The sequence below is a fragment of the Gaeumannomyces tritici genome, assembly GCF_000145635.1.
Source record: "Gaeumannomyces tritici R3-111a-1 unplaced genomic scaffold supercont2.4, whole genome shotgun sequence".
Lineage (NCBI taxonomy): Eukaryota > Fungi > Ascomycota > Sordariomycetes > Magnaporthales > Magnaporthaceae > Gaeumannomyces > Gaeumannomyces tritici.
The window spans coordinates 2,021,908-2,037,873 of NW_008804548.1; the positions used below are offsets into that span (position 1 = coordinate 2,021,908).

The following is a 15,966-nucleotide window of genomic DNA, read 5'->3' on the forward strand; positions in this document are numbered from 1 at the left end:
TAACACTCCTAGTTGACCCGAATGTCGGGAACTCTTTCTCTATAAGCCTCAATACGGACCGGTGACGCAATGACGATTAGTTCAGGAGAGCGCCAGTCTCAGATCAAGGACGAATCTGGCGGGAAAGTCGCAGAGTGATACCTACCCTTCTTGACTTGATGGCTATCCTTGATCTGGCCTAGCTCGAGGAAGCGAGTATCTGGCAACATCAAACCGCTCCTTCCAAGTTGTTGATTGCGTCCTAGCAGCGCGGATACCTGTCCTAACCCGAGACCATGGGCTGATTCCCGCCCAGTATCGGGTGCTTTCGTTTCTTGCAGCTTGGGAACGAAACCACAAACTTTGCTTTGGCGCCAACAGTCATTCCACGTATGTTCAGTCTCTAAACAGCCCCAGCAAACAGGCGTCCCGGCGCACCGACAATACCACATCAAGCATTAGTTACCCTGAACATCGTCCATTATGTCACATACAGAGAAGGACCGCAGACCGGAGCCTGAGGGAACGAGGGGCGGCGCACACGAAACTTTTTGCGAGCATTGCTTCCGGGCTGCTGCTACAGAGGCTGCCTTCACCGACGGGATCTGTCATCGCCACGTCAATGAAGGGCCGCTATGTTGGGAGTGTGTTGCCAATGGCCACACTGATTGCCCAGAGCTGTAAGAACCATGGCGCAACAGGCACCTAGCAATTGTCAGCTCCCGCCAACTAACAATACCGGCGCAGGCCCGGGTGGATTGGCCAGCTGTCGGAGCGACTCTCGGATGCGCACTAGAAGCTGTGGAAGTTCCTCGTCGAGGACCAGATGGCCAAAGACTCCAGCCCGCGTGGGCTGCTGTCGGACCGCAAAGAGGTTGGTGATGGATCGCCGCTGTCTGCGCCCAGCTACTGGGATCTAATACGTCGGCCACAGGAGCTCCTCATAGCCAAGGCCGCATGCCGCGAGGCTCTCGTCAAGCTCGGACCAGTTCGTGCTCAAGATGCGCCTGAAAAGACCCCCAAGCTCTCCACCATCACCAGTCCCATCGGCCGAGACAAGATTGGCCAGAGGAGAGCAGACGCGGCCTCGGCCATCCCCGAGACTGCGAGATCAACCTTCCACGCCGAGCGCTGCGATGTGGTGAAAGCCAGGAGGGCGTCCAGCTTCGTGACGGCAGACCTGCTTGCCGGGGCCAGTTCGCCCGAGTACAGCCGTCTCCCGAAAAGGACCACCAAGGGGATGGAGATCAGGGTGGACGAGCTAGAGAAACGCGTGGCCCTTCTCGAAGACAGATCAAAGCTCAGGGCGCCGATCAAGGGTTGATGGGGGTGATTGGGTAGCGTTCAGGGTGGCCTTTTTTCCTTTTTGCACGATTCGCGAGTCACGGGCGTGCTGGAGGTGCGGGTTGGTGGCGCTGCATATGCGCTGCATATTTCCAATTGGCAGTGCTGGAGATGCTATGTGATTGCATGCACTGTGCCGGATGGATACCAACGGGTAGGCACAGGAGCCTAAGCCTAGGTCGATAGACAACAATTGAGATACAAGATAATAAACCCTGGCTCCTGCCAAACCTTCTCTCTCTCCCTAATAGGTTGTAGGGTGGCGGTGCTGATGACTAACGACAGCCGCCCGCTAGCGTTTCGAGCATGGCCAAGCACAGGCTGCTGTCGTCAGCGAGCAGCGCTCCAGTGGTCACAATTCAATGGATTGCTGCCGAAACGCGCATCGTCTCCTTTTTGCGTGCACGCTTGGGCTCCCCCGCGCCATCTCGAACTTCTCCTCGAAACCGATCTTGCCCACGATGATTTCTGGCTAGAGCGAGCGCCTTGTGTATTTTCCTAAGCCTCGCGATCCAACGGCTGTCCCTCCGGCGGCTGGTGGCTTGAGGACACCCCGTCCCAACTGGCCTCGCCTCGTGGCCCCTGTATCGGCCTTTACACACGTCGAGGCTGCCTCTGCCACGGCTTTCTCTGGACGATCCCGGGCTGCCGTCGATCGACTTTCTCACTAGCACTTACCCTATCACTCTTTTCCCCCCGAACACCCCCGGTCCGCCACCGTCCGACCCCCATCGTGCACTCGACTGGTCGACCCTACACGCCCGGACCGACGGAACCTTGGGAACCCATGACGCCGCCGAGTCCAGCTCCAGCTCCAGCTTTACGCTTGCTTCCATACCATAATGCCGTCCCACGCAAATCATAGGTACGATGCCGTGCCGCCCATACCGAGCTACGACGAGGCAATAGCTGCCGATCCCGCCGCCTCGCCGTCCGAGTTCGAGTCCCGATCCCTCCTGCACAGGCACCAGCGCAGCAGCTCGACGGCAACCGACCCCGATGCCGGCGCCTCCTCCCCGGTGCGCTCGCGCCGCCACAACAACACCAACTACCGCGCCCCAACTGTAGAAACAGACGACGAGGACAGCCTATGGAGCTCCGACTCGAACGCCGAGGCCGCGCACGTGCGGCGGGAGATGCAGGAGCTGGAGATGGGCGACGACGACGACGCTCTGCGCCGGGGCCGCCCGTCCATCTTCGGCAAGCGCATCGGCTTCTCGCTGCCGCAATGGCGGTGGAAGTGGTCTTGGCAGATGCCCCGGATGCGCATACGGCTGCCCAACGCCACGGAATCGAGCTCCGCGGCCAGTCCCAGCTCGTCCGGTGAAGGCGGCGGCGCGTCGCCGACGACCGGCGACGAGGCCGCCCAGCAGCCCGAGCGGTCGCGCTGGTGGTCCCGCCTGCCCGCCTTCGACGCCACGGCCGCGTGCATCCTGTTCGGTCGCCTGATGGCCATATTCCTCGTCGTGGGGTTCCTATGGTTCATCTTCATGAGCGACACCATGAGGGGCATGCGGCGCGAGCCCTTCGACCCGGAGCACGTCCGCCTGCATCTCCAAAGCAACGTCGACCCGCGGATTATCCGCGAGCACCTGAAGCACTTTACGAGTTATGCGCACCTCGCCGGCAGCGAGGGCGACTTTGCGATCGCGACCGACGTCAAGAAGATGTTCGAGAAGTACGGCCTCGAGGACGTGGCCGTGGACGACTACAACGCCTACATCAACTACCCCAAGGAGGGCGGCCGGGCGGTCGAGGTCGTCAGCGGCGACGGCAAGGTGGAGTGGGCGGCAAAGATAGAGGAGGAGGAGACGGGCCGAGAGACGGCAGGCCGACAGACGTATGCGTTCCATGCGCACTCCAAGGCGGGAGATGTCAAGGGCCCCCTAATATACGCCAACTACGGCACCAGGGAGGACTTCAAGAGGCTGTACGACAGCGGAATCGATGCCAAGGGAGCCATCGCCCTGGTGAGGCAATACGGACCTCAGGAGGACGTGGGCCTCAAGGTCAAGGCGGCAGAGCTGGCAGGTTTCGTCGGATGCATAGTCTACAGCGATCCCGCCGACGATGGCTTCCGCTTGGGGAAGCCCATGCCCGAAGGCAGGTACATGCCGGAAGACGGCGTCCAGCGCGGCTCCGTCTCGCTCTCCAGCTGGCTCATCGGCGACCCCCTGACGCCCGGCTGGGAGAGCACCAAGAACAGGCCGACCCGCCTGCAGCCCCACCAATCTCACGGCCTGGTCAAGATCCCCAGCATACCGCTGGCGTGGCGCGATGCCAAGGAGCTTCTGCGGAGGCTCAAGGGCCACGGCCAGAAGGCTCCTGAGGAATGGGTCGGCGGGGTTCCTGACGTGGACGAGTGGTGGATCGGAGACAAATCCTCGCCCCTCGTGCACCTCAAGAACGAGCAGGACGAAGTGGTCAAGAAGGAGATGTGGAACGTGTACGGACGCATCATAGGATACGAGCAGAAGACCAAGTCGATCGTGATCGGTAACCGGCGCGACTCCTTGGCATTCGGCGCCGCCAGCCCGCACTCGGGGACGGCCATCATGATGGAGATGGCCCGCCTTTTCGGGAAATTGCGGGCGATGGGCTGGATCCCATCACGCACCATCGAGTTCATGAGCTGGGACGGCGGCGCCTACAACTCGCTGGGCTCCAGCGAGTTCGTCGAGAAGAACATCGAGGCAGTGCGCGACAACGCCATGGCCTACATCAACCTCGACGAGGCCATAACGGGCGACACGTTCCGGGCCGCGGGCTCGCCCGTGTTCCGGCGGCTGCTCCTGCAGGTCATGCACCGCGTCGGCGACGGCAACCAGAACGCGACGCTGCGCGAGCTCTGGGACCGCCGCGGCGACAAGCTCGAGGGCCTCGGGTCCGCGTCCGACTACAACGCCTTCCAGCACATGGCGGGCACGTCGTCGCTCGACATCGGCTTCGGCGGCTCCTCGCGCGAGGCCGGCCGGCGCCCGCGCGAGTCGAGCTACGACAGCTTCGACTGGATGGACCGCTTCGGCGACCCGGGCTTCGGCTACCACCAGCTCCTGGGCCAGGTCGTGGCGCTGCTCCTGGTGGAGCTGGCCGACCGGCCCATCCTGCCCTTCGACATGGAGGCGTTTGCGACCTCGCTCACGGCTTGGGCCGACGAATTCATCGCTTGGGCCGAGGGCAAGGGCGCGGGCCAGCCCCACGACGGGCACGCGCCGCTCGACCCGCTGCGCATCCGCGAGGCCGCCAACGTGGTCGCCGAGGGCGCCCGCAAGTTCGCGCAGTGGGAGATGGCCTGGGAGAACACGGTGCTCGCGTCGGGCTCGTACGAGACCCTCATGCTCGGCCGCCAGCGGACAGAGTACAACTCGCGCCTGGCAATGCTCGACACGAACCTGCTGGACATGGATGATACAGGAGGGGTGAGTTGGCTGCCTGTTCTCTGTGAACATTCCTCCCTCTGCCCCTTGTCAGAACCTTTGTCTAACCGTATTTCCATTGTTTGTCCAGGTCCCAAATCGCACTCAGTTCAAACACGTCGTCTACGGACCCAAACTATGGGCCAGCCACGAGCCTGGGTATTTCCCCGCAGTCCGCGACGCCATCGAGATTGGCGACTGGCCCCTGGCGAACCAGATGATGGACAAGGCCGTAAAAATCATGAAAAAGGCCGCCGGGAGTCTAATGACGCGGTGACGTAACTAGCATGTTCTGTGTTTCCTTTTCTTGGCCGGTACGACGTTTGCCCGTTTCTTGTCTTTTCTTTTTGCATGTACAGTTACAATTGCATCAAGCTTCCTTTGTTTTGTTCCCTTGAAGCATATATCAATATACGGCCGCCCGTCTGGTCCTGTCTTTTTTTTTCTATGTCGAGACGCTTTTTTTTACATTGGGTTGAACACACTGTCGTCGCGAGTTGGTTCTCGGTGTATTCTGGGAGATCAGAGACAGGGACGGAGGAGGCTTTGCGATACTTCACTATGCTTTTTATCCCCTGCGGCATAGGGCATGGCGTTGTCTGCTGTTTTATAGCTTCATACGGTGGACGTTGAGAATAAACACATTTGAGAGGTCAGCGAAGCCTCTCGTGGGTGTGACTCGTCTTTCTCGACTAAACACAGTCTCTTGACATTTGTGTCACAAGCCAACGTGAATGGCCATGGCTGTGACGTCCAAACCAGGCACAACTGCAGCACAGCCACATGAACCCCTAATTCCCGGTGATTTGGCTGGGCGCCACACTTAAAATTACCGACCAAAAAGTCTGCCCACCCCACGATGTTTTACACCAAAACACTACCTTTTTCAACACCGAAAATAAATTATAATAAAAATGCTACAATTATTAAAATCGGTTACATGTTATAACTTTATAAAAGCTATCTTTTTTATATACAAATATTTTTTATTAAACGCACTGTTAGTAAATATTTAAGCGTTAAAGTAGCAAATATTTTTTTTATTTTTTTTAGTCGGGTAGTACGCTAAAAGTGTGTTTAAACTAGCATAACTTAAGTAAGTAAGCATACAATGGGATAAAATAAATTGGAAAATAAATATAAAGTTAAAATCTTTTCGTAATAAAATTTTGGTTGTGTTGCGATTTTTCTTTTCCTTTTTTTTAGCAGTTCCAAAAGGTAATGTTTTGGCGTACAACTGACAAGCGGGAGCCACGAAGCCCAACCCCGACACCTGAGCTCGAGCTCGCGACCGACCCTCAGACCGCGCTACCAAAACAACACACCCCAGGGCAATGCTACGAACTTTATCCCGCCACCCCAGACGGCCCAAAGCAAGACAGACACGATGGACGACCTGTCGGGGCTGAATTGGTCGACCCCGGCCAACGGCGGCGGCTCTAAGCCGCCGCCCATGAACCCCTCTAACGCCTTCGCCTACCCGTCGCTCCGCCCGAGCCCGTCGCCCCAGCCGTCCGGCCGCAACACCCCGATCTCCTCGCAGGGCTCCGGCGCCCCCAAGTCTCTGGCGGCGGCGGCAAAGCCAGCCCAGGACAGCTTCAGCGGCCTCATGAACTTCGGCACCGCCAAAAGCACGGCGAATCTGAGCCTGCGCGAGCAGCAGGAGCGCCTCGAGGCCGAGAAGCGCAGGAAGGAGGAGGAGAAGAGGAAGCAGGCGCAGGCCAGCTTTGGCGACGGGCGCTTCTTCGAGTCGCTGGGGCAGGGCAGCTCGAGGGCAGCGACGCCGGTGGTGGCGGCGGTGGGCGCGCAGAATGGCAAGGCCAAGGACGCGGACGACGACCTCTTTGCGGCCTTCAACTCGACCACCCAGGTCGACAATGCGAGCTACTTCCCGCCGGGCTCTCAGCTCGACAAGACGGCCGCTGTCTCGAGAGGGCCCTCGCCGGCCGCCGCCCCGACCCAGGTTCCAGGCTTGGACCTCAGCAAGCCTAATTCCTGGGCGGCGCCGGGTGGCTCGAACGGCGCCTTTGCCGACGACGACGACCCGTTCGGTCTCAGCGAACTAAAAGCCAAAGCCCCGGCTGCAGTCGTGGCCAACGAGGAGGAGGACGACCTCCTCGGGGATCTGGGGCGACCCGTAGAGGAGGTGCGGAGGGAACAGCAGGCCCGGGCCCAGGCCAAGGCGCCGAAGCGTCCCGAGCCCGAGCCTGGGAAGCCGATCGAACACTCGGAATCAGAATCAGAGGACGAGGAACCACGCGCGCCATCAAACGATCCGTTCGACAAGGCCGTTTGCCAAATAGTGGATTACGGGTTCACACCCGAGAATGCCAGGAGGGCCCTCACGGAGAGCGGCGCCGGGCTCAACGTCCAGGCCGCCGTCAACTGGCTGCTGGACGACGCCCACAGGCAGGCAAAAGAGAAGTCGAGGCAAAAGCAGGGCTCTTCAAGTCGCGCCAGGGAGGACAGTGGCCAGTCTTCGTCGGGGCGCGACAGGGGCTCCAGCCCGGCCTGGATGGGCGGCGACGACGTGCTCGGCAGCAGGAACAGCAGGTCGCCGGCGCGCGGCGAGCCGGACTTTGCAAAGACGGCGGCCGCGATTGGAAACAACCTGTTCAAATCGGCAAACTCTCTGTGGAAGACCAGCCAGAAGAAGGTGCAGCAGGCCGTCGCGGACTTCCAGCAGGAGGGAGGCGACCCGAACCAGCCAAAGTGGATGAGGTCGGCACATCAGGACATGGGCCAGGACGGGCGGCGGAGAGCAGACGGCACCGACGAAGTGATGATGCTGGATTCTCGTAGCCGACCAGGTCGGCGCCCTGCCGATGAGTCAAGGAGGCACCCGAGCAGCACCGGCTCGTCACGCAACCAGTCACCAGCCGTCCGTGGGGCTTCTTCGAGCAGGAACCAGGCCGTGCCCAAGTGGCAGCAGTCCGGCCAACCGCATCTCATGGACCCCCGGTCCCGCATCAACAAGCAGGAAATCGAAGAGCAGAGCTCGCAGGCCTATGTCAGTCCTGCCAGGAGAAAGAAGACGACACCACAGCCACAACCTGAGGCCAGGGATCCACCGCCGGAGCCCGAGGCGGATCTCCTGTTCGGCTCGGACGCCCCAAGCCGTCCCCAGGCGCGCCTCCCCCAGCGGCCGACTCCTCAGCCCTCACCAGGCCCAGGGTCCAGCGCTGGAAGGCAATCCAACAACCCGTCTCCCCGCCCGGCGCAGCCTCGTCCAGCCCCCCACCCGGCCCGCCAGATCCCGCCACTCGGCGCCGCCGCGCTACAGGCATCGACCAAGCACCGCCTCGAGGGCACCGGCCACTTCAAGAGGGGGGACTACGCGGCGGCGCACGCGTCGTACAGCACATCGCTCTCGGCCCTACCCGCGACGCACCCGCTCGCGATCCTGCTGCTGTGCAACCACGCGCTGACGGCGCTCAAGACGGGTGAGCCGCGGCAGGCGGTCGACGACGCCGACGCGGCCGTCAAGCTCATCGGGCCGTCCAGGGGCGAGGGCGAGACGGTTTCGCTGGATGGCAACAGCGGCGGCGAGACGCGCGACATGAAGGACCTCTACGGCAAGGCGCTCACGCGCAAGGCCGAGGCGCTCGAGCAGATGGAGAAGTGGGGCGACGCGGGCGCCGTGTGGCAGCTGTGCGTCGAGTCGGGCGTCGGCGGGCCCGCGGCCATCGCGGGCCGCCAGCGCTGCCAGAAGGCGCTAGCGCCCAAGCCGCAGCCCAAGCCCAAGCCGGCGTCGGCTCCCGCGGCGGCGGCTGCGGCGGCACGACCGAAGCCGAGACCGGTGGCGGCATCCTCGTTTTCCGGTAGGGACTCGGAGGCGGTGGAGCGGCTGCGGGCGGCCAACGCGGCGGCGCAGCAGGCCGACGCGGAGAAGTTTGCGCTCGTGGACAAGGTGGACGCGCGCGTGGCGGCGTGGCGCGACGGCAAGCGCGACAACCTGCGCGCGCTCCTCGGCAGCCTCGACCAGGTGCTCTGGGAGGGCAGCGGGTGGAAGAAGGTGGGCCTGCACGAGCTCGTCGTGGCCAACAAGGTCAAGATTGTGTACATGAAGGCCATTGCCAAATGCCACCCGGACAAGGCGAGTCTTTTTTTTCCTTCTCTTTTTGTCTGACCCCTTTTTCTTGGCCGTTACTGACAGATCAACGCTGCTTTTTTTCCAGATCACGCAAGACGCGAGCACCGAAGTCCGCATGATTGCCGGCACCGTCTTCAGCACGCTAAACGAGAGCTGGGACAAGTTCAAGGCGGAGAATAATCTTTGATGGCGGGAGGGATGAGGGGGTTAAACTACAACTTATACCATGGCTTCAACATGGTTCCAGAGCCGCGCTACAGGCCCCCTGGCTGGAACCGATAGAATTTTCTAGGGAAGAATGGGGTTACTAGAGCATGCGATGGTGGATTATGAACTATGTTTTTCTTGTTTGCATTTCAAAGACGCCACGGCTTTTTCGCTGGCTGCCGCCTCGTCCCATGCTACAACCACGGCCAATCTACAGCCCCAGACTCCTCCTGACCGAGTCGCGGACCTTGTTCTCGTACTCCTCCCTCCGCTCGCGCCACATCTTTGCGGCCTCGACGTTGGCGGGGCTCTCGTCGTTTGGCTCGGCGAGCATGCTCATGACCGAGATGAGGATCTTCTCGACCGACTGGATGGGCGACCAACGCTCCGACGCGTGCTCGTAGTGGTTCGGGTCGTCGCCGGGCGGGTGGAGGATGGAGATGCATACGAGGCCGCTTGGGTAGACTTTTGTCGTCGGGAAGTGTCAATAATCACCCCATCTCTACTTTGGTGTAGAACAGAAAACGCACCGTTGGGGTGCCATATCTCGCCCAGGAACTTCATGCTCGGCGGCGCCAGCGGGTAGTCCTTGGGGAAGCGCAGCTCGGCCGGGAAGACGCCGCCCTCGAAGGGGGTGCCCTCGGGCCCCATGATCATGGCCTCCCAGTGCAGCAGGTCGTCCTCGCTGACGGGGCCGGCCGTGATGCCCTCGGGCGGGTTGTTGGTCAGGGCCCGGTACTCCTGCAGGAGCCGGCGGTGGGCGGTGGACTGGGCCATTTTCTGCGGGGTAATCAAGTGAAAAGTGAATGGATTTGACGAGGTGTGAGGTTGACGTGAGAAAAGGGGAACAGTCGCTGGTCGCGGGCTGTTGCTATATGGCTTTGCCCATCCTGAAGCTAGGTTCCCAAGCCCAATGACGTCCCCAGCTGGGCGGGCGCACACTATTCCAGCTGACTCGCAGGGAGGATCGGCCGCCGCCCGACCCCACATTATGGAACCCCAACACACCCCCAAACGGCCCAGCACGCGCTAGCAGCACGCAATTGAATTCGCAGAGCCTACTCACTCTATGCAAACTATGGAATCTAGCTCTGCCCCAACCACAACCTGACAGTCATGCCGCCACGGTTAGCCCTCACGGGCGCCGCCCGCAGCCTACGCAGGCAAGCCGGGGCTTCTGTACCGTCCGTCTGCCTCTTCTGCTCCCTCGCCCCGCGCCGACCGAGCCCCAGGGCGGGCGTCTGGCCACGACAGCGACGGCCACCGTCCCGGCCGCTCACCACGACACCACCACGGGCAGAGCCGGCCACCACCACGGCGTCTCCGCAGCCCACAACCACCGAAAACCCCCGCAGGAAGCTGGAGGATGCTCTGCTGCAGCTCCAGAGGCATGCGCCCGGCTACGTCAACCTGCCCCGCACCCAGCTGGCGCTACAGGGCCTGCGCCAGGATGCTGGCAGAGAGTCGGTGCGCCTGGCCATGCTGGGCCTGGGTGGTGGCGGCGGCGGCGGCGGCGGTACAGCCAGGGGCCTACTCCAGGCCGTGCTCGCCGACCCGCTGTCGCCCGAGCAGGAGTGGGAACGGAGGCTGGCCGGCCACGACGACAGCCGGCCGCTGCTGATCCGGATCCGGCCCGAGCCGCAGGCGCACGAGGAGCAACCCGTCTCGAGCTTCGTGTCGCCCACCGCGCCGGCGGAGAGCCCGGCGCTGGACGAACTGTCCGTGTCCTCGCCCACGCTAAACGGACACGGCATCGAGATCCTGTTGACGGGCAACATCGGCCCGATGGGACTTGGGCAGGGTAGTGGGGCCGTCGCGGCGGCGCTGGAGGAGGCGGTTCTAACGCCCGCGATCGACATGCCGACGTCCAACACCGGCGGAGCAACGCAGATGGCCACTCCCGTCCACAAGGCGCTGGTGGTGGGCCATGGAATACTGGGCGCCACGCAGGTCTCGGCCATGCCCGTGTCGGACAGCACCGACACAATAGCGGCCGCGGTCGACCTCAAGGGCGTCACGGACGACGACGCCGCCGGCTACCCGTTCGTCAGGGTCGACGTCGAGGGCGGCAAGCACGCCATCGCGCTGTTCCGGCAGGACGTCGCGAACGCGATCAAGTACGAGACGCTGTGGTTCCAGAGCAACATCAACAGGGTCAAAGACTGGCTCCTGGCCGGGGCGCTGTCGTCGGACGGCGGGGCGGCCGCGACCAAGCCGGCTGTGCGCCAGCTCGTCGCCTCGGTCCTTCGGGGTGCGCTCGCGGCGGTGCGGGCCGGCGAGGCCAGGGGCGCGTCGGCGGCTGTGGACCGCAGGGCCGCCGCCACCGACGCAGACGCGGCGCTGTCGCGCTGGGCCGAGGCGGCGCACGCCGAGCTGGAGGGCCAGCTGGACCTCGCGTTCGCGGGCCACCGCTGGCGCAAGCTCGGCTGGTGGAAGCTCTTCTGGCGCGTCGATGACGTGGGCATGATCTCAGCCGACATGATCGCGCAGCAGTTTCTGCCCGCAGCCGAGCGCGACCTCATCTACCTCGCCGGGCGCATCAGCGGCGCGGGGCTCGCCGCCGGCAAGGCTCCCGAGTACCCCGCCCCGGCCGCGGTGCCGGCGGCGGCGGACACGACGACCCCGGCGGAAGAGCCCGCAACGGCTGCTGATGTTGCTGCTCCCGCGAGCACCCTCTGGCCGACGCACATCCCGCACACGCGGCGGTACCTGCTCAACAAGAGCGTGCCAGCGCTGCAGGCCCTGGCGCAGAAGTTGGTGCTGCAGGCGCTCAGCACGTCGACGCTGACGACGTCGCTCGGCGTCCTGGCCTACATGTCGGCCCTCGGCGGCGCGTACGAGGCCGGCGCCGTCGCCGCCCTGGGAACCGTGTGGAGCCTGCGGCGCATGCAGCGGAGCTGGGAGGCGGCGAGGGCCTACTGGGAGGGGCAGGTCCGCGAGGAGGGCCGCAAGGCCGTCAGGGCCGTCGAGGCTAGCGTCGAGGAGGTATTGTTGAGGACCGCGGCCGAGGACGGCGCGGACCACGGCGGCGACGCTGCGCGCGAGCTCGCCAGGGCCAGGGAGCTGGTCGGCCGGGCCGAGGAGGCGCTCGCGGAGCTCAAGTAGACGAGAGGAATGCGTTTTTCTCTGGCAACCTGTACTATAGAAAGAAAAAAAAGCAAAGCGGTGTATCTTACGGCATGGCGATTCGGGTTTCAGTCCTTCTTGCATCAGGTTGCTTCGCCTCCAAAATGAGATCTAGGTTGAGGGTATCAGGCATATCGCCCCAGCTCTACTTCGTTCCGCGCAAACCAGAAACGCCATTGGGGGGGATCGTCTATGTTTTTGTCGCAGAAACAGAGAAACTGGCATAAAGTGACGTGTCCCCTTTTCGCCTCTCCGTCATAGCCGTAGCGGCGGGGCTGCTTTCTTGATCGGCCAGGCGGGAAACGGTCTCTAGCCCGCCCCCTCCCTTTGCCTGTCCTCACTTTCGTTCCAGAACCAAACAAAGAATCTTTCGCTTCTTAGCCCCTGCCTCCCCTCCCACCGCCGCCACCACCACCACCACCACCCCCGCCGCCGCCGCCTCCCCCTCGGGCCCTGTTGACGGTGGCTCGGCCGCGGGCGAGTCCGACGCCGCGGCCCCTAACGTTGCGGCTCCGGAACATGGGGGCGTTGCGCAGCATGTCAGGCACGATGAAGAATCGCACGTGGCTGCCGCGGATGTAGACCTGGTCCAGGTGGCTGACGCGGCCGTCGCGGGCCGTGACCGTGATGTCGCGGAGCTGGATGTTCATGTTGTCCTCGGCTTTTTTTTTTTTTTTTTTCTGTTGTTAGCCTGGGATGGAGGGGGAGAGGTTACGGTGTCTTGCCGCAATGTGCATATGGCGGGCAAGTCCTTGCATACCTTCTATCAACTTGCCGCGGTATGTCTGGCCCGTCGTGATCTCGAGCGTGATGATGTGGCCCTGTGTGGTCGCGAGGGCGCGCGCGCATCCACCGACGTTAGCTACTACTACTTGTGCCTCGCGAAAGAGAAAAATGCAGCAGGATTCTGCGTTCCCCCGCCTCTTACCTGGGCCTCATTTAGGAGCTTGATCGGAATGCCGATCGTGGAAGTCATGCTGGGCAAGCTTGTGTGTGGGCGGCGGCGGCGGCCTCGTCGTTTTCGTAGGTACTCGTCTGCGCCGTTTACGGGGGGGTTTTTGGGAGGGCAGAACTGACTGGCGGAGGTTTCGCGGCGGGCACCCTCAGTAGCTTTCACACCCACCAGAAACGCACGCGCCTCAAACCTCCGCCGCTCTATTGCAATTGGGGGCCGGGAATTTTACACCTGGAGCTTGCGCCACTTTGTGGCTGAACTGGAGCCTTTGGCGCCCCGCAGTTTCCGCGACGCAAGGACATCTGACGTCAGGCCACAAGGCTGCTGCTAGTTGGCCGCTTTTGCTAGGTTTGCGGCTCGATCGAGCCCGCCCAATCACTTCCTTCTCGAAGCCGGGCCGCTTGGTCGAATCTCGCGCATCTGTAAGTAAGCGTTAGCCTTTTTTTTTTATTTTCCTTTTGTCCTATTCTGTGAGGTCCCGTCTCATTAGGCCGTGCCTGGGCGAACCAAGGCGGGAGGACCTAGGATGGTTCGCCCGCCAAAGCGAAGGAGCCAATAAACGTCGAGGGACGGATATAAAAAGGCAAATACGAATCCAAGTCGCAAATCACGGATGAGAAATATGACCAACGATGAAGGATAAGCACATGTCCTCTGCCTGTAGCGCGCTGCGAATCCAAGCTTTGTTAGAACGTGGTCCCCTCTATCGATACCTATGTCTACGTGTTTCCTGTGTGCATCATCCCACGTGCGCCTCTGAGGCCGGGCGTGGCTCCATGAGACCCCCATACAACATGCCCTCCCGCCCGGCCTGACTCCCCACGGCCTCTTTGTAGCCAAGCCAGACAAGTGCTTCGCCATACCCAAGCCACCCCTAGAGGGCGCGTGCGTCTAACGGGAGGGCATGCCTGCGTTAGAACACCCAACCCTTCCCCCCCCCTCCCTTTCTCAGCGGCAGGGCAATAAAGGCGTCTGCCTGTCTGGTGTGGCAGCCCGATCAGGTGTGCCAACTCCGAAAAGCCGGTATCGCGGCTATAAAGATGACCCGCCGTGACCCTTTCGCGCTCCATGGCTCTCCCCCGCAGGTTTCCGTCTTTCTTCCAAGCACCCACCAACCCTCCCAAGACAGCGCACTTTTTTTTTCGTCCCCGAGCTCAACCAACATGTTCCACAGACGCCCCCGGGAATCCACCTCGTCCAAGAGGCATCATCGCTGTGCCGAACCGCGGTGTCGAGAACCCCATAGCAGCAAGGAGCACCACCGCGATGCCGAAGGGAGGAACCGCCGAGACGACCACCACCCGCGTCGCCCCACCGAGTATTATCGCGATGGATACGACGGGCCCGAGGAGCGGGAGAGAGGGTACGAGGCGCGGTACCCCGAGGCAGGACGAGACCATGCCGCTGGTGAGAAAACACAGTCCTCCTCCTCCTCCCTCCCTTTGGCTTCCCGCGGCTATTAGTCCTCCCGGAAAACCACACATTGGCTGACGGGTCCTTAGACTACTGGCCGCCGCCGCACGCACGCGCCGACGGGAGCCCCGTGGACGCAGCAGGTCGAGCCGACACGCCCTTCACAGACGCGTCGCAACAGCCGTACTACTATGCCCAACCGGCAACACACAGTCTCCTGCCGCCGCCGCAGCAGCAGCAGCAGGAACCACACAGTCCCGCCGGGCAGCCCTGGTCGCCCGCGCCGCCGTCGTCGCAGACGTACTGGGAGCAGCACGGAGCCGCCGCGGCGCCATCGCCAGCGCCCTTCCTATCGCGCGTCGCGGGATGGGATACGGATACGTGGGAGGTGCCGGCAGCCGAGGACGGCCGCGGCTGCGGCGGTGGTAGTGGCCGCGGCGACGCCGGGTCCGTGGCGGGGAGACGGCAGACGTCGTGGGCGCTCGGGGACGCCGCCAACACGGAGATCGTGGTGTCTCTTGACCCCCGGTATCTGACGGTCCCACTCAACCTCAGCTTCCACGTCACCATCGACGCCACGGGTCGCATCGCCGTCAACACGCTCAGCGAAGGAGGACCCGGGTGAGATGGATCATCGCAAAGACGTACGTGGCTTGGGACGGCGGAATAAAGATCTGTGTGCTTGCCGCAACGGCTGGAGGTTGGCCATGATGAAAGTGTTTTGGAAGCTTATACCGAGTGACCGGGCAACACAGACGGCAATAACGAAATAGAATACCACGATCAATATCAATTAATGTAAAACCAGCGCTGGAGTCATTCAAACTCGGGCGCAAACAACCAAGCTTTCAACGCCAAGAACTCCGAGCTAAGTCTAAGACGTGGGAACGAATAAAGACGTAAACGCAAGGTGAGGGAGGCCAGAGAAAATCAACAACACGCTAGCTGGCCATGTCGCCATGAGATAGCCTGCCAAGAGGCAAAAACAAGCCTCTGAAGCTGCCCGCTTGATGGTACTAAGCCACCTTCAGGACATTGTTCCATGAACAGTAAACCGCAGCTCGGTTAACTAGAACAAGATTATGCCGCTGGAAAACGCAGAAAATCGCAGCCACAACAAAAATGACGTCCAAAAATCAAAGCCGACGGTGGAGGCACCGAAAGTCGGCTATATAGCGGAGCAACCAGAAGGATCGACAGTATTAGGTGAGGGCGATTAGGACCCGAGTGGGGCCGACGGCGTGACAAGCCGTGGCATGCGCAAGTGGGAGCAGAAAGGGTGAGAAAAGCTGATATGGTCTGTGAGTGGCGCCATCGTCCAAAAGACGTATGAAGCCGAGAAAATCGAACAGAGTCGACATCTCTCCAACCAGAGGAGTCTGGCCAGTGTTCGGTTTGTGGCCGGCCATCTACACCCAAGGCTGAGGGCGTCC

General features: G+C 62.0%; 7 protein-coding genes across 7 annotated transcripts; 5 read left to right on the forward strand and 2 right to left on the reverse strand.

Annotated features, from left to right (window-relative positions):
- The first annotated feature begins 759 nt into the window (after window positions 1–759).
- Window positions 760–1,386, forward strand: GGTG_08117 (hypothetical protein). Its single transcript, XM_009225954.1, has 2 exons — window positions 760–853; window positions 914–1,386. Exons 1-2 carry the CDS (start codon window positions 806–808, stop codon window positions 1,301–1,303), a joined length of 438 nt encoding a protein of 145 aa, XP_009224218.1. The 5' UTR covers window positions 760–805; the 3' UTR covers window positions 1,304–1,386.
- Window positions 1,387–1,683: 297 nt separating this feature from the next.
- On the forward strand, window positions 1,684–5,471 carry GGTG_08118 (glutamate carboxypeptidase 2). The gene is made up of 2 exons (XM_009225955.1): window positions 1,684–4,742; window positions 4,831–5,471. Exons 1-2 carry the CDS (start codon window positions 2,166–2,168, stop codon window positions 5,014–5,016), a joined length of 2,763 nt encoding a protein of 920 aa, XP_009224219.1. The 5' UTR covers window positions 1,684–2,165; the 3' UTR covers window positions 5,017–5,471.
- A 449-nt stretch (window positions 5,472–5,920) lies between these two features.
- Window positions 5,921–9,311, forward strand: GGTG_08119 (hypothetical protein). Its single transcript, XM_009225956.1, has 2 exons — window positions 5,921–8,835; window positions 8,918–9,311. The coding sequence occupies exons 1-2, from the start codon at window positions 6,127–6,129 to the stop codon at window positions 9,017–9,019; spliced, it is 2,811 nt and encodes a 936-aa protein (XP_009224220.1). The 5' UTR covers window positions 5,921–6,126; the 3' UTR covers window positions 9,020–9,311.
- On the reverse strand, window positions 9,035–9,981 carry GGTG_08120 (ubiquitin-conjugating enzyme E2-18 kDa). Its single transcript, XM_009225957.1, has 2 exons — window positions 9,570–9,981; window positions 9,035–9,504 (listed from the first exon to the last, which is right to left on the reverse strand). The coding sequence occupies exons 1-2, from the start codon at window positions 9,814–9,816 to the stop codon at window positions 9,251–9,253; spliced, it is 501 nt and encodes a 166-aa protein (XP_009224221.1). The 5' UTR covers window positions 9,817–9,981; the 3' UTR covers window positions 9,035–9,250.
- A 99-nt stretch (window positions 9,982–10,080) lies between these two features.
- GGTG_08121 (hypothetical protein) lies at window positions 10,081–12,404 on the forward strand. Its single transcript, XM_009225958.1, has one exon. It carries the CDS (start codon window positions 10,156–10,158, stop codon window positions 12,142–12,144), a length of 1,989 nt encoding a protein of 662 aa, XP_009224222.1. The 5' UTR covers window positions 10,081–10,155; the 3' UTR covers window positions 12,145–12,404.
- Window positions 12,168–13,295, reverse strand: GGTG_08122 (small nuclear ribonucleoprotein Sm D3). Its single transcript, XM_009225959.1, has 3 exons — window positions 13,094–13,295; window positions 12,926–12,986; window positions 12,168–12,826 (listed from the first exon to the last, which is right to left on the reverse strand). The coding sequence occupies exons 1-3, from the start codon at window positions 13,139–13,141 to the stop codon at window positions 12,543–12,545; spliced, it is 393 nt and encodes a 130-aa protein (XP_009224223.1). The 5' UTR covers window positions 13,142–13,295; the 3' UTR covers window positions 12,168–12,542.
- Window positions 13,296–14,283: 988 nt separating this feature from the next.
- GGTG_08123 (hypothetical protein) lies at window positions 14,284–15,353 on the forward strand (the record flags this gene model as incomplete). The annotated part of the gene is made up of 2 exons (XM_009225960.1): window positions 14,284–14,527; window positions 14,623–15,353. 2 exons carry the CDS (start codon window positions 14,284–14,286, stop codon window positions 15,156–15,158), a joined length of 780 nt encoding a protein of 259 aa, XP_009224224.1. The 3' UTR covers window positions 15,159–15,353.
- Window positions 15,354–15,966: the final 613 nt, after the last annotated feature.

What these genes read in the sequence shown, in the direction of transcription:
- GGTG_08117 (XM_009225954.1), top strand. Translation starts at nt 806, where the DNA reads ATGGCCAAAGACTCCAGCCCGCGTGGGCTGCTGTCGGACCGCAAAGAG. An exon ending in TGCTGTCGGACCGCAAAGAG is followed by an intron (nt 854 to 913) that starts GTTGGTGATGGA and finishes CGTCGGCCACAG; the next exon opens with GAGCTCCTCATAGCCAAGGC.
- GGTG_08118 (XM_009225955.1), top strand. Translation starts at nt 2,166, where the DNA reads ATGCCGTCCCACGCAAATCATAGGTACGATGCCGTGCCGCCCATACCG. An exon ending in ACATGGATGATACAGGAGGG is followed by an intron (nt 4,743 to 4,830) that starts GTGAGTTGGCTG and finishes TTGTTTGTCCAG; the next exon opens with GTCCCAAATCGCACTCAGTT.
- GGTG_08119 (XM_009225956.1), top strand. Translation starts at nt 6,127, where the DNA reads ATGGACGACCTGTCGGGGCTGAATTGGTCGACCCCGGCCAACGGCGGC. An exon ending in CCAAATGCCACCCGGACAAG is followed by an intron (nt 8,836 to 8,917) that starts GCGAGTCTTTTT and finishes CTTTTTTTCCAG; the next exon opens with ATCACGCAAGACGCGAGCAC.
- GGTG_08120 (XM_009225957.1), bottom strand. Translation starts at nt 9,816, where the DNA reads ATGGCCCAGTCCACCGCCCACCGCCGGCTCCTGCAGGAGTACCGGGCC. An exon ending in CGAGATATGGCACCCCAACG is followed by an intron (nt 9,505 to 9,569) that starts GTGCGTTTTCTG and finishes CGACGACAAAAG; the next exon opens with TCTACCCAAGCGGCCTCGTA.
- GGTG_08121 (XM_009225958.1), top strand. Translation starts at nt 10,156, where the DNA reads ATGCCGCCACGGTTAGCCCTCACGGGCGCCGCCCGCAGCCTACGCAGG.
- GGTG_08122 (XM_009225959.1), bottom strand. Translation starts at nt 13,141, where the DNA reads ATGACTTCCACGATCGGCATTCCGATCAAGCTCCTAAATGAGGCCCAG. An exon ending in AGCTCCTAAATGAGGCCCAG is followed by an intron (nt 12,987 to 13,093) that starts GTAAGAGGCGGG and finishes GCGACCACACAG; the next exon opens with GGCCACATCATCACGCTCGA. An exon ending in CCGCGGCAAGTTGATAGAAG is followed by an intron (nt 12,827 to 12,925) that starts GTATGCAAGGAC and finishes AAAAAAAAAAAG; the next exon opens with CCGAGGACAACATGAACATC.